The sequence below is a fragment of the Micrasema longulum genome, unplaced genomic scaffold (assembly GCF_059751315.1).
Source record: "Micrasema longulum isolate JH-2025_06_02 unplaced genomic scaffold, ASM5975131v1 h1tg000849l, whole genome shotgun sequence".
NCBI classification, from domain to species: domain Eukaryota; kingdom Metazoa; phylum Arthropoda; class Insecta; order Trichoptera; family Brachycentridae; genus Micrasema; species Micrasema longulum.
In genome coordinates, this window is record NW_028278041.1 from 985,301 (window position 1) to 1,012,545 (window position 27,245).

Here is a 27,245-nt window from a genome sequence, read left to right on the forward strand (position 1 = left end):
AAATTTCGTAATTTTTGATAGTCAAAATCACATTTGCGCTCATTTTCAGACATAAAAATGTTTACCGGTACACGAGAAAAAACGTTACAAAACTGTGTGTGTTTGACGTCCTGTTCATAATCAACGTTTTCTAGGAAACCTGCACTATCTAGTTTGTACAGACAACGCTTTAATGAAATCCACCGCTACATGATGGCCACTAAATGACGGCACCGCTCTCTTAGGAAACCATACCTTAGTGTGTAGGTAGAACAATTCAATAATTATAGATAGAATGTATTTAAAATTGAGTTCTATAGTATAAAGTGGTGCAAAAGTTTAACAAAATGAGAGAAAATGTGAATGAATAAAAATCAAAACATGTGTATACTTTTAAAAAAAATTTACATCATGTTCTCATTAGAACACTCAAATGAGGCTATGTTAGAACTTAAATGTGTGCTGCTTTGAGATTAAAAATGAAAATACAGTAATTCATGCGGAAAGAAGAAAGATAGACATTAAACATATATACAGACAAAATAACACAAACCAACTTTTACTGAAGCAAAAAGTTAATCCAATGCAAAGAAATTGTGACAACATAATATTATTAGAAGTACTGACAAGTTTTATTCTGTTTTCACTTAATTAAACGAAAACACAGATTCAGCTAGAATTAAAAAATATTAATAATTAACATATTATGCTGATGAAAAGTATCGTTTTGAGACCACTTCAGGGCAGAAATCTATATAAACTGTGTATAATATAGTAATTAACCATCAGATAGTTTCATAAATTAATAATACAATGTCATAAATAATTATTCTCTACCATTAACATATTAAAAATTTGCCTCCTGCCTTATTTTATTTACATGGTGCCAAAAAATAAATAAAATAAGTTACGAAAAGGTTTTTTTCCAATGTACGTAAATACATTTTCAATGCAAATAAACATGCCTTTAAAATGTAAAATTGAGTTACTTTAACCCTTTACACACAATTCTATGGTATACATATATGTACTACCAGAATTGAGGTTTTTATTTTCTTATATTTCGCATCAATCTTAATCTCAAGTCTTATTTAAATCTTCAAATACAAAGAATAAGTACTTTGGCGGACTCTTATTTTTATTATTTTTTTATTTATTTATTTTTGCACCACAACAGGCCAGGAGGCCTAATTACAGTGGTGAATTACATCACAGAACATCCAGGCTTGAGAAAATACACATTTAAATTTTTGTGTTCTCACCGGGAATCGAACCCGGAACCTTTCGTGTGTGAGTCAAGCGTCTTGACCACTACACCAAGGAGGCTGCCATGTCACAATAGTGTAGTAATAACGTACATTGGTAGATCAGTTTTCCACTAAGGTTTTTTAAATGCAATAGGTTTACTATCTTAAAAAAGGACATAATTTATTAGGTTTGCAAGACATAAATCAACACCAAATACATTTCCTATAAAGGGTTAAGTCATCCGGTATGAAAATTTACATTTTTTAGCTTAAAATAATATTTTAAACATGTATTACACAAATGTCAAAATAATCTGCACCATAATTGTGTATATTTATATTTGAAATAAAAATAAGTGCATGCAGGTTTCTATTTTTATTGGGTGTACCATAAATGATCTTGATTTATATTTATGATGTAAAAATCTTATTATTACTGAAGATAATAGATATTTACCTCTGTTATAGATTCAGCAGATAGTCTCATACCAGATAGTTTATCTTCCTCTAAGAAATTTTGTGGATATTCTTCATCATCAGAATTAAAGCCTAACTCTTCCCCATAACAGATGTGAACCTAACAGAACATTCAAACAACTTGTGAGGTAAATATTCACCAAATACAATTTTCAAGTTCGGTAGTGATAAACATGTGTGATAAAAGATAACACATTTGAAGGATAAGGCCAGTCACACAATGTTAACAGATAATAATCATTTAGAGTAATATGGTTAGGAAAAAATGTTAATGTCTTTCATTTTCATAACACTATTACATTATCAAATTTTTTATCAATTATCACTAAAATTATCTGATTATTGTCCAGATTTTCACATTAAATCCTTATTAAAATGAGTCAGTTATAGCAAGTTTCATCTTTCAAATTTTAAACTGTACTTAATTTTTATAAATTTAATGATTATTTGTTCAGATTTTCAACATAAATACTGTTTAAGTTGTGTCAGTTAAAATAAAATTTATTTTATAACACCTCAAATTTTAAGATACCTAACCTCAAAATGAAGTTAATTTTTGTTATTTTCACAGGACGATGAAAAAACGGCTTATTTTATTAAAAAGCTCAACTACTCCTCAGTTCATATCGAGTCCCTGTCCGTAGAACTCGTCAATCTGTACTCTTCGACATTCCTAGCTCAATGACTAATTATATGAAAAATAGCACTCTTCGAAGAATACAGATTACCTATAATGACAGTTTTAGTGACATCGACATATTACACTGTAAATACCACATTTTTATCAGATCTATTAAAGACATTTAAAATTTATCTCCTGCTTAACTTTTAACTTTGAATTTTAACTTTTAATTTCAACTCTTCATTTTTACTTGTTCATGAGTACATCTACTATCTGCATGTAATCAATTATTGTTGGTTGTGAATTTTTACTAAGAAATATATATGTTCATGGAAACAGAGAGAGGGTGGAGGAATGTAGAGTTGGAGCTTTACAATGTCTTCTCCCTTTTATGTACTTTTTATTTAATTTTCATACATTTTTTTTAGAATTCAATAACTTTTTTCCCCTCTCCTCCTGCATTCATAATAAATTAATGTGAACTCTGTAATTGGTCTTACTTTTTTAAATTGTTCTTTTGTACCTTGTACATATTTATAAAAAAAGACTATGATTTCCTTAATGAATAAATAAATTAACATATTACAACATAGAAGTCTAGGCATCTACATGGCTTATGACCTGTCAATGGATGGTTTAAGTCTTCATCTCTGTTGTAATATGTTAATATAAACAGCTCCCCGGGGAGTTGAATCCAGTCCTTGTCTACAAAAATTTGGACAAACTCAAAATATTGTTGAATAAATAAATGATTAAATTACTCCTGGCAATGTATAAATGAAACGTTTATCCATAAACTGTCACCTATTAAAAACCCTAAGTCTAATTCCTTTTCCATTCAATAAAATAAGCTGTTTTTATAGCCATCTTGTAAAAATAACAAAAATTACTTGCGCGATGTTATTACAACTTAAGGAGCGATTTGCAATTATATAAAGAATAAAAATGATGTTAATTAGGCAGTGTAAAAGTAATTTACAAACCCATTGCCACATTTCCTGAATAGACATAGGTTGATCCATCAAGGCATTTTGCCAAATTCGGAATAGCATCAAGTATGTTTTGTCCCTTCCGGCAAATGATGTGAAGAAATGTTTCTCGCTGTCGGTACATATTAAAATGGCATTAGGAATCACAAGGGCGGTTTTCTCTTTAGTTATTGCAGTGACATCTTTCCAGCGAAGGGACAGGAATGTCTCCCATCGAAATATATTAGCGTAGAAACAGAGGTAGTTTTGAGAAACGTAAAGACGACCATGAACTAGTATATCTTTTTGAATGGCGCAAGAATAATCTGAAAGAAATAAAAACAAAATTCAAGGTGATAAGACAGTTAAAAAAGACAAATAACCTTTTTTGGAAAAGAAGTATAGAAGTCTAGACATTTACGGGACTTATGACCTGCCATTAGCCAGTTTCACTTTACACAATATTAATGTTGCTCAAAATAGGCGTTTGTTTGAGCGATGATTTCATCATTTAAGCCAAATCTCTTTCCATCGAGCCATTTCTTCAGGTTTGAAAATAAAAAAATAGTTACTGGAGGCTTTATTAAATATTTTTCATGTGAGAGTTGCAGTATTATTGAATTTGCTTATAATAAACAAGGTTTATTTCATATTCAACGAGTGAATTTTGTTTCCTAGCCATCTATATCTGAGTAGTGTCCGGAAAGAGAGGGAATTTCAGCTGTGGATCTTTATAGGAACATTTGCTTCATGAAGAGGAAACCACAGAAAACTTATTCAAGAAGCCGGACGAATGATAGACTGTCACTGGGGGCCATATGTATGGGTGGACACATGCGTAGTTCCTATTTTTATTATTTTTTCCTTTCTTGAGGCCTTTTACCAAAACATAATAATAATGCAAAATTTCATTAATTGGGCTACAAATTGGTCACTTATCCATCATATTCTCCGATTCAACTCCCAGTGACTATTTCCTATTTCCAAACCGGAAGAAATGGCTCGGCGGAAAGAGACTTAGCTCAAGCTATAAAATCATCGGTCGAACGAGTGCCTATTTTGAAAGCCTCGACAAATTTTCTTTATCTAAAAGGCATTAAAAAAATTGGAGAAACATTTGACAAAGCGTATTGAGCTCAAAGGAGACTTGTCGAGGAATAAAATGTCTCTGCGGAAAAAAGTATAATTTATTTAAAAAGTCACAGACTTAATGATCCACCTACGTACTGTAATATTTACAAAATGAAAAAAATGCACTGCCAGTATTGTTGGTTCGAGCCGCTGAAGCTCGGCGAGTCTTGTAAATAATAATATCCACGTAATATTTTAGTGTACCTATACTGCATTTTGAATATCGTTGGCATAACTTAAAAAACTCATAAATCCCAAACATACTTTTGTTCAGGGGAGAGAAAAAATTGTTCTTACTTAAGTAGCGAATGAGAAGGGTCAGTAGTTTTTTTTATTTGTTAAAAGACTATCAAACTAACCCAAAAAATACATACATATTTTTTTATGTATCGGATTATCGGCGCTATGATTTTTTAAAGTTAGGTAATTTTGAAATTACTTCGCCTGTGACGTCACAAGTTCTAGTCGGAGAGTTCTGCAGATTGGTGAGTTGGCTTCCCGGAAGCGGAAACCTATCACAACACTATAATTGGTTGATCGGAAGAACTAGTGGCGATGTTCAAAGTAATTTTTTTTTTATTATTTTCTCAAGAATTTATCAAAAATGTTTGCCGTACAATTTAATGCTCTAATTTTTACGGCGCGTAGAAAACTTTTTATCTATCCAATTTCACATAGCCCTGAACTGCTTAGTGGAAAGCCCTTGCAGCAAAGTTTTAAAAAAAATGTTTTTTAAATAATGCACTGTACGAATATACAAGTTTTACACACAACTGAACACCCCAAAATATCATTTTTGGCATTTGTGGACTTGCAAGATTTACAAGTTAGTGTGACGATATGTTATTTCAAATAAACAAAATTGATTTCAACCTGTCATTGGCTGGTTAACTTACCGACAATGAGTCGTTCATCGTCAGGTACGTCCTTGAATATCTTTTTAAAGTCTTCGGATCGGCTCTTGTAAGTGGGGTAGAGGGCGCTGTACCAGGACTTCTTCTTGCTCCTTGGCTCCTGCGTCTTGAGGGAAACCGGCGTGGAGGAGGTGGGAGGTGGGGGCACGGGCGTGTGGCGCGCTGGGCACTCCTGGCTAGGTGGGCGGGAGGGAGGCGCTGTCTCCGGAGAGGACAAGCCAGGAGAGGTTATAGAGAGGGATTGGGGAGGTGAAGTGGAATGAGATTGGCTGGTGTCACTTGCGCTTCTGCCAACCTGAAATAGAATTTAACTTTTAAATTTCTTTAAAATGTATATTTGAAGATCTAACTTTGTAGTTATTCAATATTAAAATAAAAACATATTGGTTTTATCTACTTATTATTTATTTTATTAGGTTGGGGGAAAAGTAATTTCATATTTCGCACCTTTTTTTTCAACTAAGTATATCTCGATCAAATGGATTGCTAAAAAGAGTAGACAGGAAGCTGAGGAATATGTTTCATATATAAGAATGTAATTTTAGTTTCTTGAAAATCCGTTTTCGTTTTATTGATGTAGGTATGTTTTAATTTTTTAAATTTTTTATTTCGTTTTAATTTTTACACAATTGATGTCAAATTATGTACAATTATGTATAAATAAATAATACACTGACACTTCGGAACGTGCCTGTAGGCCAGTGGAGTGGCTATATCCATAAAAAAAATATATATTTATTTATTGAATGTACCTACCTATTGTATAAACATTTTTGTCAACTATGTATTTGTATTTTATATTGGATTAAATAAATAAATAAAATTAAAAAAAACATTTTTAGTCACATCGGATCATACGATACGGGGTTCTAAAGGTGTGAGTGTATACTGCAAACGCTTCTTTGACAGTATTGCGCTTGGTCAGTTCAGTCGTGAACTATCGTGCGTCCAGTATGGAGGTCTCAAAGAAAGAAATTCGCCATACTATACATTTTTACTACCTGAAAGGGAAAAACGCGTCGAAAGCGACCAAAAAAATTTGCATGTATAAGGGGCTGATACTCTTTCGGTTTGGTGCTGCACAACAGTGGTTCCAGCGATTTCGTTCTAGTGTAGTGGAGGTGAATGATACACCACGCTCTGGCAGAGCTGTTGTCAAAAATGACAATAAAATCATGGAAAATATCGAGATAGACCGTCATGTCAGCAGTCGTAGCATCGCCCAGAAGCTGAATATTGATCATAAAACCGTTTTGAATCATTTGCAGAAGGCTGGATTTAAAAAAAAGCTCGATGTTTGGGTGCCAAACGAGCTGACGCAAAAAACCTCACGGACCGAATTTACATCTGCGAATCGCTGCTGAATCGCAACAAAATCGACCCATTTCTGAAGCGGATTGTGGCTGGTGATGAAAAGTGGGTCACTTACGACAATGTCGAGCAACAGAGATCGTGGTCGCAAGCCAACGAAGCGGCCCAGACCGTGGCTAAGCCAGGACTGACGGCCAGGAAGATGTTGCTGTGTGTTGGGTGGGATTAGCAGGGAATACTCTATGAGCTGCTCCCCTATGGCCAAACGCTAAATTCTGCCATTACTGTGAACAACTCAACCGTTTGAAGCTGGCAATCGAACGGAAGCGGCCAGCATTGGTGAATAGGAGACGAATCATGTTTCATTAGGACAACACCAGGCCGCACACATCTTTGATGACGGGCCAGAAGCTCCGGGAGCTCAAATGGGAAGTTCTTATGCATCCACTGAGTGAATACTACCTGTTCCTGTCTATGGCCAACGCGCTTGAGGGAACCTGTGAAAATTGATTGTTTGAGGTTTTTCGTCAATAGGGACAAGGGTTTCTGCGAGAGGGGCATTATGAAGTTGAATTCTCGTAGGCAACAAGTTATCAAACAGAGCGGCGCATATTTTACTTAAATCGGATGATTATAACACTTTTTATAAAGCATTGAAAAATACGAAATTACTTTTTCTCAACGTAATATATAGAAACCAACCAGTTTCGGAGCTACACATGCTCTTTCATGGACGTATAATGAGGAAGTTCAGTGGTTTAATTTTTTTATTTTATTTGTTAATAGACTATCAAACTAAGTTATATATATAAAAAAAATTATGTATTGTATTCTCCGCCGAAATTGAGAATTCTCAATTATGTCTATGTATGCTCAATTATACCTTGATAAAGGAGCATGTGTAGCTGCGATAACCAGTCAGTAATTAAACAAATTGATCTTATTTTCATTTTAATTTTCTATTTCTATGTATGTCTGTGTCCGAGCGGATGAAGAATATAATCATCATTCCCTTTCGGCACCTAATGGTGCATAGAGCACTGCATTGGTTTACCAATTGCAGAGTATCTTGATTGTTTTTGTTACATGAAGGTAAGAATCAGTCTAACATTTCAGTTGCAAGTTGAGGGATTATGAAATATTCCAGTGTAAAAATACTTGAAAATAAAAAATGTTTCGTGTCAACCTTGTTACGAATTAAACCCGAGACCTCTTGCGTGGTAGGCAAGCGCGCTAATCATTTGACCTTGAGGTCGACAGATTACAGTTCTCTGTAAGAACTAGATGTATTTTTAATCGAACCATTGCCCCCCCAGAGTCCTTAGGGCTGACCGTTGGCACGGCATGAGATTCTGAACTTATTCTACTCTCCTGGGGTAATCTAGTTTTAAGATTCGAGTTCATTTAGTTTGTTTGGAGGTTTTTGCTTGCCAGACATGTTTGGATTCAGCCGCCCTTAACATAGGGAGCAGACGCCGTTTTTAGCCGCTCAATCTGGGTCAGACGCTACTGCCTGTTTGGTTCACGGGAGGTATTTTATTTCCCTCCTACCTTGCATATCTGTCGAGTGTTCCCCTATCCACCACCTGGGGACGCGTCCTCTAGTGGTTACAGGCTCTGCGAAGATGAGACAAAATGATGGCAGGTGGACACCCAGAATAATAAAGTGGAAACCAAGGGCAAACAAAAGAAGTGTTGGAAGGTCACAGAAAAGATGGATCGACGACATTGCCTCTATTGCTGGTAAAACGTGGATGATGAAAGCGGGTGATAGGAAGGAATGGAGACGTTTGGAAGAGGCCTTTATCCAGCAGTGGAGAGAATAAGGCTGAAGAACTAGAACTAGAATCCGGGACAAGCGTTTTCCACTCTCTAGTAAAAAAATCTGAAAAGGGAAATTAAATAAAGAGAAGTCTGTCTATTGTAATGATAGGCATGTTTGCCTATTGTGTTTGAGGTCTCGGGTTTGAATCCAGTCGACACCCCCATCCCGAACCTTCCAATAATCACAAAAATATTATAAAACTTGCGGCACAGAGACTCGTTGAATATATTATTTAAAGCTGATATGCCTCTATCTCGTTTTTTTTGTAATCTTATTTCACTTCCTATATATTACATCCAATTTGTTTTTTAATGTATTACAAAATGGTGCAGTAAGGCAAATCATTCCATTCCATTGATTTCCGGCAATTTCACTCAACAGAGACAGGCGTTGTTTTGGAAACAACGGTTCCTTTGTGAAATGGGTAGTATTACTTTACATAATTAGTGGTTTTAAAAAAAGTTATATACATTAATACATGGAAAATTACAAAATTAGTGGTTCTAATATTAATTACATACTACAGAAAAATTATAATTTGTGTATTTTTATTGCAATCTTACTGATTTCCTTTTCACCCTGTTTCTTTTTTCTGAAATAGGCACAAGTTGAAATATTTCAAATTTACAAGAAGCCATTTAAAAGTATCTTATTTTTTAATTGAGATACTAAAGAGGACAATTTAACAAAATTTGTGTTAGGGCTACAGGAGGCACGAAAAACTGTAAGAGAACACTATCAATTTCTTGTTTAAGTTGAAACAAAATGTTTATCTTATGTAAATAAATTTTAGATGCTTACGTTTGTTTTAACAAAAACTCTGATGCGTAATGTAATACAATTGACATTATCCACTTGATAAACTAATATACCGGCTCATAAAACCAAACAAGAGTTCAATACAACACAACCTTTTCTTATAAAAGATACAATGTAAGTGCTCTCTATGAATGACTCTCAAAGTGTGCGCATTTTACGAAAGTTATTTAGATTGTATTGTAATTTTATTTAGAAATTAAAGTCACACAGACACCGAGTCTAAGAAAAAAATTAATATTAAAATGTCTTCTAATGTTTTATGTATCAGCATTATTTTTACAATTGGGATTTCTTTAAGACCTCATTTCCTGGATGTTATAATTTGGGCACAATAATATTAGGTAGAATAATAAAAAAACTTAATTTTATACAATTGATATGATTTGCTTCCTTTAGGCAATATTTTGAATCGGGGTTATCTTTGCTTATCGAATCAAGGCTTCCTATTTAATTTTCAAGGTTAGATAATATACTTTACAATACACATGTCAGAGTGAAATCTGGTAACCAGACAAGAATTTCAGTAAAAACTGGGGAAAAATTGGCAGATTACTGTGCGGGGAGAGTAGATATTTTTTTTTTTTGCGGAAGGAAGTGTTTATTCTTTTCCTAAAAAGGACTACATTCATTTTTCAAAACTTTTATTTTGTTATTGATATTTGGTATTGTTTGTGTCGCTAAAAGCTTTAAAGAGAGAAATCCCTGCAAAAAAAAAACTACATTTGCGGTTAAGCCGGAATTTAAGTGCATGGCCATGAAATTGTAAACGTAAATTTTTTTAATAAAAAAAAAGAGAAAAAAAAGGCCTCAGGTTTGATTTCCGACATGGTTGATGTTATAAAATATTTATTTAAAAAGCACCCAATGATACACCAAACGCTGTTACATGAAGGTAAGGTGATCAGTCTTACGGTTCAGGCGCTAGTCCAGGTACAATGAATTATTGCATTTAACCATCTTTAAAATAAATACCTAGATTGAACTCGAGCATGCTTGGTGAATGCGCGAACCACTACACTACGAGGCGGACTAATCTCCGCCCAATTTTATTTTTTAGACTTTTTACCTGAGAGTAGCCAAAGCTCGTCCAGGGTTCTGGTTTTGACTCTCACACAGAACTTCATTAAAAAAAAACAAACAAAAATTCTTTATCCATTAAAAAAAATAAACAATTCTAAGGGGCAATTTTTCAATGTCACAAAAGATTTAAAAAATATATTTTTATACACAGTTTTCAGGGCCAGACAGCGAAACTTTAGAAGAACATTCCTCATGGTAAACTATAAAAAAAAATATAGTATTTTTATTTCAAAAACTCGTTTATTTTAATGAAAAAAAATATATTTGTAATTTGAAAATGCAGACAATCAACGTCACGAATTAGCTTTCCTTCTCTTCCCCTACCCAGCCCCTTCCTTAGTCTGCATTCGGTGCGTATCGCTTTGTTGGTCACATATGTTTTTAATCTCATTTTTTTTAATGCAATTTTCCAAAAAAATCATTAGGATATTTTAAAAGTACATTATAAAAAATGTTCCTGTAAAATTTCGGCCGCGAAAAATCATGTATTTATATAAATATTTATTTTCAATATTTCACAGAAAAAAGTCAATACAGGTTTATATTTTAACAAAAAAGTACTCTATTATAATTGGACTGAATATGATAATTTTGTGGCATGTAGAGTAAATGCTTACTTTAAAAAACGTTTGCGTAGTTTCATAAATAATGAATGGGTTTTTAATTTTAAATTGTAATGATTCAGTAAAAGGAGAATAAGTCCCGTGACACAGAGAACAGAGAATGATCTCACCAGGTACGGAAATGGAATAAAACTAACATAAATAAATATATAATTGTAGAAACTTATTTCCACCAGTAAATATAATGTAATATTTCAGTACGACGGAAGTACGACTAGAATCAGATTGTATTGCTCCTAAATATTCAGTTTAATGTAATTTTTCAAAAGCCTGATATTTATGCACATTTATACGATTCGGCCCCTTAGGGTGAAATAAACATAATTCAGTTTTGCCAATTTTATTACAGCAATTCGTAACACTTAAGCTCATATTATATGTATCAGAAAATGGTGAAAGTATCTTGTACAATAATTCTAGTGCCAAATCTTGGGCCGTTTCATTTGCTGTTTCACAGAGGCAGTTTCTGGGATTGAAAATTGCACTTAAGCATGCGAAGTAAGATGTTATCGGCCCCATGACAGATTACGAGCAGTTTCACAATTGACAAAACGAGTTATCTTGTGACGACGCAACTGACAATTGACAATATTCCACAATCAACATCGGGTTTCTTAAATAACATTAAATCTGAAACTGACTAAAAATCGGTATTCCTAGAAAAGAACAGCAAGAATGAAAGTGAAAAAGAACAGTGAGACAAATGAGACCGAGGAGACAATGGTTTACATAATATATTTAAAAAGTCTGCCAACAAGCTAGATACATTAATTACTAGGTTAGTAATTCAGCAAAAGGTGAAACCAAGATTCCTGACGATGTTCTATTTCAATTTAAACGGTCATAAAGTTCAAAATGGTGGCCAATGTAATGAACCATTTTTGCGGGAATTAAAAATTATAAATTTTAAAGTATGTATTTTTAAATACCAAAAAAAATCCTCCAATTTCCAATAAGAGACTTCCAATCCAATAGAGGCTTCTTTCCTAACCAATTACAGTTACATAAATTGTCACATAAATATTATATTTAATGTGAAATAAGAAATAGTACACAACTTGTATTATTATAAATATGAAAATAAATGTACACTTGAATACAGAACACCAATGTTAATCGCACAGTTACACAAATTTATTTATATGAGAAGATGATTATATAATAAATAATATTTCATTATATCGTCAGTGATACTGCAATACCGCGTTACCTGTTTTTTTAAATGAAAAATTTTTATTGTGATAAATTCATCAAAGGGACTAAGAGCAGTCAGTTTTAATTTATTGTTATTTTTACTCTAAATAATGTTAGTTTTTTTTATACTTAAGCAGTATTTTTGGTTGATTGAAATTGTAAGTAATATATTAACAGTGACCGCGCCACAAGGCAGACTTACTGGTTTGCGGAAATTGGTTATCTTTACTTTGTTTGCCACTGAACCCTAATACAAATTAACGCAATCACCTACCTTGTACTGGGGTTCTGGCACCTTATTGTTTGGAACCTTTCTCGCGGCAGGCAGGATAAGATCCATTTTCGTAATATAATACCTCAAGGGCGCTTTACAAAGTGATTATATAAAGATATAAATTTAATTTTAACTTTTTAATTTAAGAAAAATAATGTACTTTTTCATATTACTTTTCCACCACATGCTAAGAATTTATTCAAATGATTTAGAGAACAAGTGGGTTTTAAGTTTCTTCCGAAATATCACTTCACTCTCACAGTTTCGGATTTCTGCTGGTAGAGCATTCCATGCCGTAGGGCCTGCAACCGCAAATGCACGTTCGCCGAATTTAGTGCGTAGAGATATAATAACTTTTCCTTTCGACGTAGATGTAGCTGATCTAAGCGTAAGACGTCTGTCAGCTAGTTCATCTGGAATGCAGAGTTCCCTTAGATATTCTGGAGCAGAGTTGTGCAGTGACTTATACATAAGCCAACAGAGTTTGTATTCCACCCTCTGTGGAAAACTTAGCCAGTGCAATTCCCGAAGTAGTGGAGTGATATGACTGAATTTAGAGATTCCAAAAATAAGTCTCGCTGCGGCATTTAGTACAGCCTGTAGGCGAGTCATTTTACTTATTGGTAGACCGCCGGTATGGGTTTGAATAAAGTATTATTATGTTGGGCCGGAGACAAAAATGTGGTACGCACAGTAGAAATCGCAACATCTTAACCAGGGCCCAGTAGGCAGCACATAAATTCAACGTGTAACACACATACAGTAAATGTGGCGTAGCCAAAAAGAACACTTTTTAGGTTTTTCTGCCAAGAAAATCCATTTATAGTTATTGTAATACGCGGTATTGTATTATCACTGACGATGTGTAATTTCAGCCATTATTGGTAGAAAGTATGTTTTATGAAAATACTTACAACTTCAAGAGATTGTCCCAAATAGTCACCATATTCTGATATTGGTGAAGTTATAGGGCGGCGGCAGGGAGATGGAGAACGCGATACACTTCTGAAAAAAATGAAACATTAAAAACAAAAACTTGAAATAAATAAGAAGCTGTCAGTTACAAGTTAAACCTTAAATGGTAGCCCTTACACAGGTAAGAGTGAGCCAGTAGGTATCTTACTATATTTACTACAATAATAAATAACTTATATGCATAGTAAAATTAATTTAATATTTTCACAAATGCAAAAAACTTGGCTAACATATGCAATTTACTCTGCTGATTTATCTTGTTGCCTTTTCTCAGGACAACCAAAATGTTTTTTTAAAAAGTGGTTCACTCCTATATATCACTATTTATTTTAGTTTGCTAGAATAATTCATTCATTTATGTATAAATTAAAACGGAGTAAAAAACTATAGGAAAGGTTTACATAGATAGGTACAAATGTACACATTTCATTCTATCTAATTCCGGTTACTATCTTGAATAAAGATTGGGCTTATTTTTTAATAAGAACATTAATATATATGTATGTATTTCCTGTAACTTTGTTATTACTAAACTTATACATAAAAGCAACGTTTGGTGTAACTCAACAACCTCAATACTTTGTGAAAATACGTTTTCTTCCACATGATCTCATTCTACCAAGATAAGGCAAAGTCTGGACGACAACATACCCAACATACATCAGAAAATATTAATGCTGTGTGGCACAGTGTGCACATAAATTAGGGTTTTGGAAAATTTCATGACATGTTGGAAATCTTTTTTGTACCCGAATTGGATCAATTAGGCCTACAGCATTTGTGGTTTAAATAGGATCGTACCACATAACACACAACTAATTCAACAATGTAAATTTTCGAAAAAAAAAAAAAAACAAAATCGATGATGTCGAACGGCCCCCACGATCCTCTGATTTGACCACCCCCCCCCCAGATTTTTTCTATGAGGGATCTTATCGAGAAAGGTGAACACCAGCAAAACAATAGGAATTCTGATTCTTAAGGACAACATCTGAAAAGCAATTGCCAAAATAACATCAGAAGTCAAGCAAAAATGTAATCAAAAATACAGAAAGAGGCGGTCACATGACCGACATCATATTTCAAACAAATTGTTAAAAACCATAAAATTGTGTTTCATTAAAAATTTATTTAAAAAAACATCGGCCTGGAACATAAAACACACCCGATATAAGTTTTTTTTCAAAATATTGACTTGTGTTTCAATAATTATCCCTTCGCATTTAATTATTTTTATAAAAAACGGCTGCACAATGTCTAAGAAACCTCACACTGTATACAAAAATGCATTTTAAAAATGCACTATAATACAAACATTTAATATATTATTTTAATTTGATAGTATAAAGATTATGATCAAACAATCATATTTTTTGGGAATCGATAAACTCTTGAGGTAGTTTTAATCACATTATCACCATTGATTAGAGAAGAATGCATGAGTGAAATTGATGGATACTAACCGGTGTTCTGATGAGTTGTGCTGTGATGCTTGTTGAGTGATAGCTCCTGAGAAAGATAAGGCATGGCTGATGCTTTGACCAATGGCATCGTGAGATGAAATTACAAGATTTTCCACAGATTTTCGCCTAAAACATTTTAAACAGAGCATTAAAAAAAAACAAATAATGAATACAAATTGGACAAATTCACAGATTAAAATTATTACAATAGGGAAATATCACATACTACAAATACCGATAAAAATATATGAAATGGACTTGGAATAATTAATTGTATTTTCAAAATCAAAATGGATATTTTGGAGAAATGTTTTCTTACATAAATATAAAAAAGAAATTCAATAATTTTAAGTTCATAGAAAAACGCAACATGTTTGGCCTTGGTTGTTGTGACATCAAGATATTGTTCTACACAAATTTCAATGGCAGGAACAAATTATCATGAATCATGACGTATTAGGGGCGAGCCCAATGGAATCACTGTTTTTCCGGGAATTCAAAACTACAAGTTTAAAAGTTTTTTTTATGCTACTAAAAATTGGCAAAAAAAGTTTTTTTTTACTGGACAGTATTTTATAGACTTTAAAAATGTTTTTAAAAAAGTGATATTTCCCTATTATTAATTCTTTAATTTAAAATACAGAAAAAAAAGTTTGCAATAAGTCCATTTTACAATATTTAGAATTTTTTTTTGTTAGAATAAGTATAGGATTAATGTAAGATAATTAAGGCTGAAATTTGAAAAAGAGTACGGAAATCATATTTTTTTCCAATTTCAAACGCCGTTCTTTCAAAACCGCACAAGAAGTTCAGGAGTTAAAAAAAAATAAAAAATGTTAATAGACTAAGTTATTATATTAAATGTTAAGCCAAAAATTTATTTTTATGTATCGCATTATCATCTCTATGATTTTTTATGTTTTGTAATTTTTTTACTCCGCGCGTGATGTCACTAGTTCTCTTCGGTGAATTATCCTGATTGGTGGGTTGGCTTCCTAGAAACTGGGAATCTATCACAATACTCTATCGTTGGTTGATTTAGAAGAACTTGTGATGTCATTTAAAGTAGTTCATTTTTATTAAAATCATTTTTATACATTGTAGAGAAACTTGGCCCTACAATTAAATGCTGTGAAAACATTTTTCATATCCAATTTCCCATAGCACCGCTCATTAAAAAAAAAGTATTAAAATTTTTTCAATAATGATCAGCGGGTCAAAAAGTAGGTTATATAACTACATTTTAGTTGTATAAAACTTTTAAGTATATTTTCAGTGCGAAATACCTTAGAAAATGATAATTATTATATCTTTTTAATATTTATTTTTTAAATGGTTGCGATTTGGAAAGAACGGCATTTAAAAATTTTCTGAATCACATACTCTTACTCATACTCTTCATCAGAATCAGAATACAGCTTTAATGTTAATATTATGCTATAGCATAATACTAAGTCAATAAAACATTTTTAAATAAACAAAAATTTATACAAAATAGTTTTTCAGCAGACAAAATATTTTTTCGCTACTATATTTTATAATACTTGGAATTGCATTTGAAAATTCAGATGGATCATCTTTCATGTAATAAATATATGTAGCAGTTAGTGTAGCAATACATTGCCCTATTTACAATTAGGTACATATAAGGAAACAATGATTTTAATTCAAAAGATATTAAACAATATAAAGGAATCTGTTTGGAAAATTATATTTCATATTATTGTAAATTAATTATTTTTATTATTACAAATATAATATGAATGCAAAAAAATTAGCATATTTGTGAAAGCTGATTCACTAACTTTCATAATAAGCCAAAGTTTTTTAATTATATTTTCATACGCATACATTACGGAAACCTGTGATTTTAGCGTAGTACTATAAACAGGATGAAAGTCCACGAAAGAAAGTCGAGAAGAATCAAAAGAATCTAAGAAAATTACATGCGTCTTTGTTCTGCGACCCCAACGATATGTATGTTTATAATGACGAGATATGGAAAAAAGTCATTGTCGTGTTTTGTCAAAAATAGTCAATGTAAATATAAATTTGTAAACAGTCTCAGTTCAAATTAAAAATGATTAAAAATAATATTTGAAGAAATACTTTGTGATTTTCCATGTTAAATAATATAATTACATTGTATTTAGTTTGTGTAAAATCACTAAAATAAATTTTCAGAAACCGGTTTCAGAACATGACAGTTCCTATGTAATGGGGTAAAATATACTAAATATTTTAAATCAACCAAATAAGAAGAAGATACAAGGGTGTTCAGAAAATAATGGGAATTTTTTTAATTTCGCGGGTTAGGAGAGTCCGATTGTCAATTTTTTTTTATTATTATGTTGGTATACATGCCTAAAAAATTCCCGTTATTTTCTGAACACACCTCGTATTTTCTTCTTATTTGGTCGATTTAAAATATTTACTTGGTTTATTTTTACGCCTTTACATACAGAAAACTGTTTTCTCGTGCCGCAAAAGTGGTTCAGAATAGCACTCCAGGCCACAAATCTCAGTAAAGAAATAATGGGTAGGTTATTTGGTTCCTACTTGATATTTATTTGGTAAAATCTGAAATATTAAGTGTTATGAAATTTATATTTGCAGCACAAACTTTGCAGTTGTTCATTATAATAAAATAAATATAAAACAACTTAAATTTGTTGCAACAGAGAGGGAAAACATTTTTAAGAAGGGAATATGGAAGTCTAGGCATTTACAGGGCTTATGACCTGTCATTAGCCACTTTACACACTGTGTAACATTCACTATTCTAGCCAGTCTGCATGCGTTTGGACATACTCAAGACATTGTTGGATAAAACAACTTTGTTTTTAATTACTTCTTTTTTTACTGACCGGTTTCAAAACTACACAAGCTCCTGTCTAGTTTTAAAGATCGTATCCATCTCACTTCACACTTCCTATCTTTACAAGAGCAACATGACAAAAAGACTTGACTTATTTAGTAGCTCCACATGTTTAATGTAATATTTAGTAATCACTGTTAAAATAAAATAGGATAAAATTAATTATTTAATTATACCTTGATAAAGAAGCTTGTGTAGCTTTAAAACCGGTAGGTAAAAAAAAAGTGGTTAAAAGGGAAGTTGTTCGTTTTAATTATTTTATTTTTTATATTTTTTTCTTTGCATTTTACAATAGGTATATATAAGTTACAAATACAAAAAAAACTATTACATTAACACAAAAAAAATCCCACAAAGGTATGTGGGTATACATTTTATTTGAAATTGAAATAAAATCTACTGGAAAAATACGATAGATATCAAAAAGTTGAGTGCTAATATTAGAATACATTTTTTTTGTCGCTAAAAATGAGAAAATTATAATAAGCATATTCTATTCATTGAAAAAAGAAGCTATTTAAATCTGCTTTTTTAATTCATAATTTCAAACAAATTCAAATAATTAATCTCTATCATATTGTACTTATGAAATGCATTAAACAGTTTTGGAGCTATGAAAAATGAGTGTCTTTGCCAGAGTCAGGATTTAGAATAAACGATTTCAAGTAAACTATTCAATCTTTGACTAGATCTATTAAAACTTTTAGGAAATAAATGTTGGCGCATAAAAACATATTTTAGACTTTGCTGGCAATAAATGTCTCGTGGCTTCAAAAGTTCAGCTTCCTGGAATAATTGGTTGGAGGGAAAAGTTGAATTTTTGTGAAGTATAATTTTAATAATTAGTTTTTGTACGGTTTCTTAAGGCTTGATATGATTATTATAGGCTCCTCCCCGTCCAATTATTCCATAAGAAAGAGAAGACTGTACAAGAGCATGTATTTATTTATATTTATTTTATTAAGTGTTAGTTTATTTTTAAGCCTTGACAAAAGAACAGTCATGTTCTGAAACCAGTCGGCACATTAAATTTATTTTAGTGATTTTACACAAAGTTGATACGTAGTTATATTTATCTTAGTTCAAATTTATTAGAGTATAGGCACCTATGGTTTGACCAGTCAAGCTTTTGTACATATTTTAAGGAACTTTTGTAATGCAAATGTGTTTAATTCCACTTTAAATAATGCACTAAATTAAACACGACATATAAAAAAGAGTAACACATACATAAAATACAAAAATAGCTATAAAATGTGCAAAGCTTAAGAACCAAGCAAGAACAATCAACATTTACAAAGGATTTAAAAAAGAAGACAGTTAATAAATAATACACTAATTGCAATAAAAATTCTCTCCTCTAGATTTTACTAAAATATAATAATAAACATTGCATATTTTGCATTAAGTAAAATAAAATAAAAACATTTTTCAAATGAAACAAAAACATTTTTTGAATGAAAATATATTTTTACCTAAATGACGGGATAATGGTGTTTTATAAATTAATACACACAGCAACGGTAAATATACAGTGTCTCAGTAGGAGATGTACACTAATATTAATATATTAATGGTAATAATGGAGCAATATACAGCGCCGTACATTCACCAACTGGATGCTGGATGAACTCGAAGTTAATGTAGGAAATCATGTCAACAATCAATCAAGGCACATTTTCACCTCAGTGGATTTGTTAATAAACAGAACTGCCAAATTTGGGCAGCTGAAAATTCAAGAGAGATTGTCGATACACCTATGTGTTCACAAAAAATCACAGTTTGGTATGGTTTTTGGGCTGGCGGAGTCGGAGACTTTGTTTTTCGAAAATGAGGCCGGGCAAGTAATTACGGTGAATGGTGAAAAATTTTTTTTAAAAAATTATAGCCCAAATTGCATCATATAGATACCAACAATATGTGGTTTCAACAAGACGAAAAAGTCTATGTCAATAAGCCAGTAACAATTCCAGACCTAAAGAACAATGTCAAAATGTCATAGAAAATTTAAACAAAGAGATGGTGTCATGCCAGAGAAGCCGAGAAAGGCATTTGAACAATATTAAAAAAAAAAAATTTTAAAGGAATAACCCGCTAAGCCTCTATTTTAGAGGGTTGTCAGCAGATAGGAAAGAAAGGATATGGAAGAAATTTATGAGTAATACACCACAACACCCAGACCAAATGAGAAATAACGAGACGCCTGTCAATAAGTAATAAATAAGTATTGTGCTCCATACATAATTTTCATGTCTATACCAGTGGAAAGCGGTGAGTTTTTAAATATATTTAAAGAATTATAATGTAATATAAAAATCAATGAAAGAATAATTCTAAAACGGCAATTAATGTTTTGTTTAGTAGACTGTAGTATTCGATGAGGAATACTTAAAAATAATTTAGTTTTCATCATTATTCACTAAGTGTTTTATTTCAAGACAATTTACGAAAGTTGCAAGTTAGAAAAGATATATCGGTGCGCTAATGAATAATACAATTTTATTAATCACTTTTTCGACGGCTGGGTTAGTACATGAAATAGCAGTGTGGATGAATGGTTCGCTTCCTATTAACTAGGGTTGGGGTTCGAGTCCCCGCGGGTTCTAGTTTTATGCAATTACGTTTTATTTTTTATTGAATTTTTTTGTTGATCAAATGTTTGTGTTAAATGAGAAAATATTTTAACTAAAACTATTAGCCACTAGCAGCATTTGTTATGGATTATTTATCATCGAAACGTCACTGTTGATGAAACGTGAGTCCATTAATTCACGCCAGAGATGGAGGAACAGTCCAAGCAGTGGAGAAAACGCAGCTAAGGTCCACTGTAGAAGCCAAAGACAACCCGATCAGACTGTTTTTTGAGATGCAAGACATTATTCTTATTGATTACTTGTAAAAGGTAAAACAATAATTGAAGATTATTACGCAGCATTATTGGACCATTTTAACGCCGAATTGAAGAAAAAACTCCCCGGTTTGGCTTGCAAAAAAGTTCTCTTCCATCATAACAACGCACACGCTCGCGGATCGGCCGTCGTGCAGGCAAAATTGAACCAATTGGTCTACGAATCAATCGACCATCCACCGTATTTGACAGATCTAGCCCCGTGCGACTTCTCCCTTTCCCAAACCTAAAAAAAGACTTGGAGGATGCCGGTTTGCAACAAACGATGAAGTGACCATCGAAACTTCACACTATTTTAAAGAGAAAAATTGCTTTTCGGAATGGAAGAAGTTGGAAAGTCATCTTGAAATATATATTGCTCTAAAAGGTGACTATGCTGAAAAATAAATGATAAAACAACAAAAATCGCGGGTTTTCTATCTAGTTTCCCTTAAAATCCCCTGACTTTATCAAACCAAATCATCGAAAGGGTCGAGAGTTTCAAATACCTGGGAGTATATGTTACAGAAAATGGCAGCTTCCAAAAAGTACTGGGAGTGTAGTTAGGAGTAACAGGCGCCACATTCAACAGTATGGCGATACGGTTATATACTACGGATGCCTCCTGAGAGCCTTAACCACGCTTCTCTACTTTACAAGGCATCAGGTTCTCAACGTCCTGGACGTCCACTGCTGACAGTTCACTGGCAGTTTATGTCAGAACTTCGGGACGAGGACCTGAATTGGGAGGACGCAAAGGAGTTGGCGGCCCACAGAGATGCATGGAGGCTCTTTGTGGATACCATATGCTCCAGCTAGGAAGCAGACATGGAATGATGATGATGATTTCCATCAAACGACCCTCGAAGTGGCATGCATGCATATAAGATTTATACATTCCATATTTTTTTATATACTTATTTTTCTTAGCTCATAACTCGTATTTTTGTTTTATATAAGTAGATATGTAACTAATTTATGATATATATTTATGTTTAATATGCATTTATTGTTTTTTTTTGTACGACTGAATGTTATCTAAAGAACAAATAAAAAAATATAATAAATATAAAATGTATCCACACCTAATAATCTAGCTTTGACAAGTCCACATCCCAGGTACTTATCAAACTTAATTAAAAAAATATTTCTCAGCTTCCACATTCAGCGGCCTTATGCTGTAACAAATTCGTTTTGTAAATTCATTTGTATTATATGAGAGGGAACGAGAGCGAAATATGGTTTTGATTCCGTTAGAATGAGATACATTTATGACGAACTAACGAACTTACGAAACGAATAATCCTGCTGTAACAATTAATCATTTTTGTTACTTGGAAGGTAAGGTGATCAGTCTTACGCTTCAGATGACCGCGGTTCAATCCAGGCACGGTGAAAACTGATATTTTACATCGACCCTACCAGGGAACAAGCCCAGGAAGCTCCAACCAATACACTATGAGGCGGATTTATCTCTGCTTTATTTCCTTTTTCGGGATATTGGTTCTATTTCGTACACAGAACTGTATTTTTCATCCACCTGGCACGGAACATTTGGAGCCTAAATATATAATAACTGTTCCTTTATCATTTAATCGGTGTATCCTTCTATTGATTTTGTCAATAACGTATATTTACTAAATTTTGGAAATCATAATGGTGCCTGTTTACAGTTCGTATTAAGGATACATCATTTCAAGGGTGCAATAAACACATCTCCTTAATCTCGATATGGATTTACGCATTTCACTAACAAGGCTGACATTAATTTTCCGGTTGGTCGATGTTAAAATTAGTTGTTATTTATCAACTGCCTAATATTAAGCATTTAATTCATCATCATTCCCTTTCCGCACTGCATTGGTGCACCAATCGCAGCGTATCGTGATCATTTTTGTTACATGAAGGTAAGATGATCAGTCTTACGCTTCAGGCCAGTCTAGTCCAGGGAGTATGAAATATTCTAGCGTGAAAACACCATTTAAAATAAATACTTCATATCAACCATGTCGGGAATTGAACTCGAGACCTCTTGCATGGCAGGCAAAGGCGCTGACCATTACACTACGAGGCCGACAAAGTATTCAATTACAGTTATAGCAAATAGGGAAAAGATAAGTATATTATCAATATTATTAAATATTAAAACAAAATACGCAGCAGCGTTGGAAGGATCATTACCGCGCTTCTTCTACAGGTAAAATCACTAAAATGTTTTTCCCAACGCTGGCTGATGCAGCAAACTTCCGTCGTCATCACCAAAGTACTTTCGAAACGACTCAAATTTATGTAGGTTTAAATTAAGGAATGATGACTATTGACGATGCGATGATATTTCTTCACCGAGTATCGAACATCTGTTATTTCAGTGCCCATTTTTCAGTTTACAATGCCATAATCTTGAAGCAGAATGCTGGAAAAATGGAATATCTTTAACAGATATCCACACTGTTGTTAAAAGTAGTTATCACGTGCCATTGTTCTTGAACTTTGCAACAATGGTGATTGGACTCTTAAAGGTAATAAACCAAAATCAGTGATCGAACATCGCATTTCTAAGATAAACAAAAACGATTTTTCCCGAGTACGTTAGCCTTGTGCATAACATGTAAGGCTACTAAATACAGGGGTCCAAATATATATTTAAAAAAAAAAAAAACAACAAGCTAAAACTAAGCACGAAAAACCAGTTCAAAAAGGGTAAATACATGTACACGTATTGTGGTTCTGAAGTAGCCTTGACTACAGTGTTATAATTGGACCAATTTACTGGTGATTACAGTTTAATTTAGTGTAGGAAGTGAGGTAGTGTTACTGATAATATAATTTACCTACATATTAATTAGCCACACAAGTAAAATAATCACTCGGAAGACCAACCCCAACAAAAATTGACATTTTACTTTATAGAAGTATTCTGTAAAAACAATGCAACTTTTCCAGTTTTAATTACCTGCTTATTTTGTTCGGAACATCTAATGTCAATCTTCTCTTAGCATCCGCCAAAAAGTCCTGTTCCTTCCCGCTATCGAAATTAACAAAACAAAAGAAACAAAATTGGAAAATAAAAAAATAAAATCATGCCAAATTATGTCAAATCAAAGTAAATGGGTGGGTTGTGCCGTACAGAACAGAAAATCCAAAATTTCATTCAAGCTAACAACGATAGTATGCAAAAACCGAATTTAAACGACTTTACTTCTAAAATCAATCACGCATTAGCCAATTTTTTTAGTGTACTTACATTGGAGGAACAGGACTGGTATTCTCTTTTTCAGAATTAAGCATACTAACACAAAGGCACCATTAGAAAGCCCTAGCTCTTGGCCTCACTACAATTATACAAAATGCCATAATTATGTTGATATAATAAACTCTAAAATATTAGAGAACAATAGATTTTTGGTAATTGATAACACAAAACGTCTTCCATGACGTTTGGAATACGAATGCTGCCAGTCGTAAAATCGATTCGACACAAGTTTATGCAATGACGTAGGTTAGGTACCCAATGTTGTGGAAATAGTTTTCGAAATCAAGCCGAAATATAAAGTTTTCTTTCAAACTCAAATCACTGAAACAACTTTTTTCTGTCAACGCTCACAAATAACTAAATTATGAAAATTTCTATTTTGTTTGTCTCACGTTTTTTTTACAATGATTGAGGTCTAAAATTCAATTCCTGATAATGCCGACATGAAATATTGGTATGCGAAACGTAAGACTGATCATCTTCCCTTCACAATTAACAACTGACTAAAATACATTGCGATTGTACCAAAACAGTATGGCACTGTATATCGTAGGACTATTCTTAATTCTATGATCGTCGGTAAGGGTTGTATATTTAAAATTAATTAGCTAACAATTTTTTATTCAAATCAGAGGGGCACACGTGTAACATTCTATAAGCAGTGCATGGTGAGTGCATGGTGGTGCAGTGAAATTATAATTATTGGGAAATCATACTCGCCACAGTATCGAGTGGTTTTTTTCTATCTATAATTATTATACAACATTATTTTTTGGTATGTGTATTTTTTTGTACATACAAAAATCTGGATTTCTCCCGAGGGGAAGTAGGTATATATTTTTTATCAATATTCCTACAGAGATGAGGTAGAATATCAATACATAGATGGTGCTCCAACACGCTAGTGAAAGCTTTCTCATTTAATAAGATATATACAAGAATCAAAATGATACCATTGTCGATATTCGCTAATAAGCGGAATGGGGAATGTTGTACGTAAAGTGGCCACTCAACCCAGCCAATGACAGGTCATAAGCCCTGTAAACGCTCGAATATCGATAATCCTGAATTTGAAAAAAAAAAAAAAAAAAAAAAAAAAAATTCTACCTCATCTCTGTAGGAATATTGATAAAAAATATAATTATTATATTACCCATATTAATAACTATCATTATAGATATGGTATAATGATTCAATATTGAAGCCAGAACAATTAAATTCCGATTTGAAATTAGTGTGGGTAAATTATCCTACAATTCCCTTCAAGCAAAATAAAATCATTAAAATTCAGAACACAAAAAGCTCATGAGTCATGACAATTCTAAAAAATGTGCTTTTGCCTGTTCCGTAAAATTATGTAAGAAAGTAATTCAAATAATAAAAAATTTAAATTTTCAAAAAGATATATGTGTTCTACATAGTCTCCGATTCATTTTCAAGTTGTAGCAATCTGTGTAACTTATAACTGATAATTTCATATTGAAATCTCAAATTATTTCAAATTTTGTATTTGAATGTTATAAACACATAATGATATTACTACGTTTGGATTAAAACAATTCTTAATTATATGGTTGAAAGATTTATTTTTTATTTAACTATTTTTAATACGACATGTATAAATTAATTAATAGTATAATTAATTAACGCAAGTTCAAATTAATAAATATCCGATTCCCGAGGGGCCGTTGGTTGGTGTTTTTTCTTCGGAATCCAGTGTGTCCACGAGGATCTGGCAGAAACTTCATTTCCAACATCAGAAGATTCGGTTGGCGCATCATAACTTGTCTAAAAACAAAATTTGTTATTGGATAATTTAATAGATATACTTTTTCTTTAAGAAAAAAAACTATAATCTGGACTTGAACAAATCACCAAACTACTGAGCTGAGGTATGTTTAAATAATATATTTAATTATGTATTAAAAATACATATATATATTACCCATAATCCCAAAAACCCAAAAACCCAATCCCAAAAACTATGAAAGAGATTATTTTTTTATCATTACAATAATAAAATTTAACAAAAAAAATATTTACCCTTGTATGAAGTGTTTGCGATACCCATTGGTCTTCTCTTGATACTTTTTTTTGTTGTGATTTTCTTCTAAACCACTCCATCAACACAATAGTAAGGCATAAAATTATAAATATTGCACTAATTAATCCATATAGCAGATACTTTTTGGATTCATTGCCTATTAGAAATGGTAAGCTGACACACAATGTAATAATAATAATTACTATAGTTATAAAAATACCCCATTTATAGAGACCTTTTGATTTCACTGAAAAAAGTTAATGTTTACTAGGATTATTGTGTACTTCATATAAAATTGGTAACCTAACATTTTACAGCTTATTATAATATCTGGGATTTCCAAATTGCAATTCGTAAAACAAAATTCGTTTTTAATTTGACATACCTTGTACATCACCAGAGTACATATTGAAAAACAGACTTTATTATTTAATTTGATCAAAAATAAAAAATAAAATCAATAGATTCACTTTACTGGGAATCATTATGTGCATACTTTTGTCACCACAGTAATTTCTGTTTCTACCTTCCTGATAACAGTTAGATAGGGGACACTGATACTGTGAAATTAGGAAAACACATTAATCACATAATCACCAATGTACACATTGATAGGTGTCTACTCGCTCCTAATGTAAAAAATGGGTAAGAACTTAAAAAAATACAATTAAAAGTTTTATTGATTGAAATTTCTTGATAAACTCGAGTTCATTTATCAATTATTTTAATTTGATATTAACTTCTAAAGTGAAAGAACGTTATAAACCAGTATACACGGCGCATTTATTTCACATGGGGGTGTTCTAGAAAAAATAATATAAAATGCTCGAAGGGGACCTCTCTATATCCAGGCCGGTGAAAAATAGTTCTATGTGGAATAGAACCAGAACCTTGGACGAGCGTTTTCGACTCGGTAGCTGCTCTTAGGTAAAATTTCTGAATAAGAAAATCAAGTGGAGATAAGTCCGCCTCGTAGTGTAGTGGTTGGCACGTTCGTTTACCATTCTTGAGGTTCTGTGTAAGATTCCTAGCAGGGTGGATGTGAAATATTGATGTTGTTGTTATTGGTTGTTCAAACTGCAATATTTCATTGTTCATAGACTGGCACCTGAAGTGTAAGACTGATCACTTTACCTTCTTGTAACAGATGATCGAAATAACAAAAAAAATAACAACGACAAATCATCACGCCGTTTCTCTGTAAGGGTAGGCAGAGATCTCGCTTCATACATCTTCTCATGCACGCACGCCGATTATTTCGACTTTTGACATGTCCATCTT

The 27,245-nt window shown here is 32.4% G+C and overlaps 1 protein-coding gene across 7 annotated transcripts in view; it reads right to left on the reverse strand.

Moving 5' to 3' along the window:
- The window catches only part of LOC148278657 (protein Aster-B-like), a 37,695-nt gene extending 13,567 nt beyond the window's left edge, over nt 1–24,128 (reverse strand). For 3 of the 7 annotated variants that reach the window (XM_088231111.1, XM_088231110.1, XM_088231107.1), the window contains exons 1-6: nt 23,912–24,128; nt 14,903–15,028; nt 13,379–13,469; nt 5,321–5,633; nt 3,309–3,619; nt 1,684–1,803 (exon numbers count right to left, since the gene is read on the reverse strand). In XM_088231111.1, the coding sequence (XP_088087237.1) occupies nt 1,684–1,803; nt 3,309–3,619; nt 5,321–5,633; nt 13,379–13,469; nt 14,903–15,028; nt 23,912–23,955 (1,005 nt within the window). In that variant the 5' untranslated portion in view covers nt 23,956–24,128. Of the gene's footprint in view, nt 1–1,683; nt 1,804–3,308; nt 3,620–5,320; nt 5,634–13,378; nt 13,470–14,902; nt 15,029–23,620; nt 23,693–23,911 lie in introns of all 7 variants that reach the window. The other 4 variants (XM_088231108.1, XM_088231106.1, XM_088231105.1 and 1 more) reach the window with 3 other exon arrangements.
- Nucleotides 24,129–27,245: the final 3,117 nt, after the last annotated feature.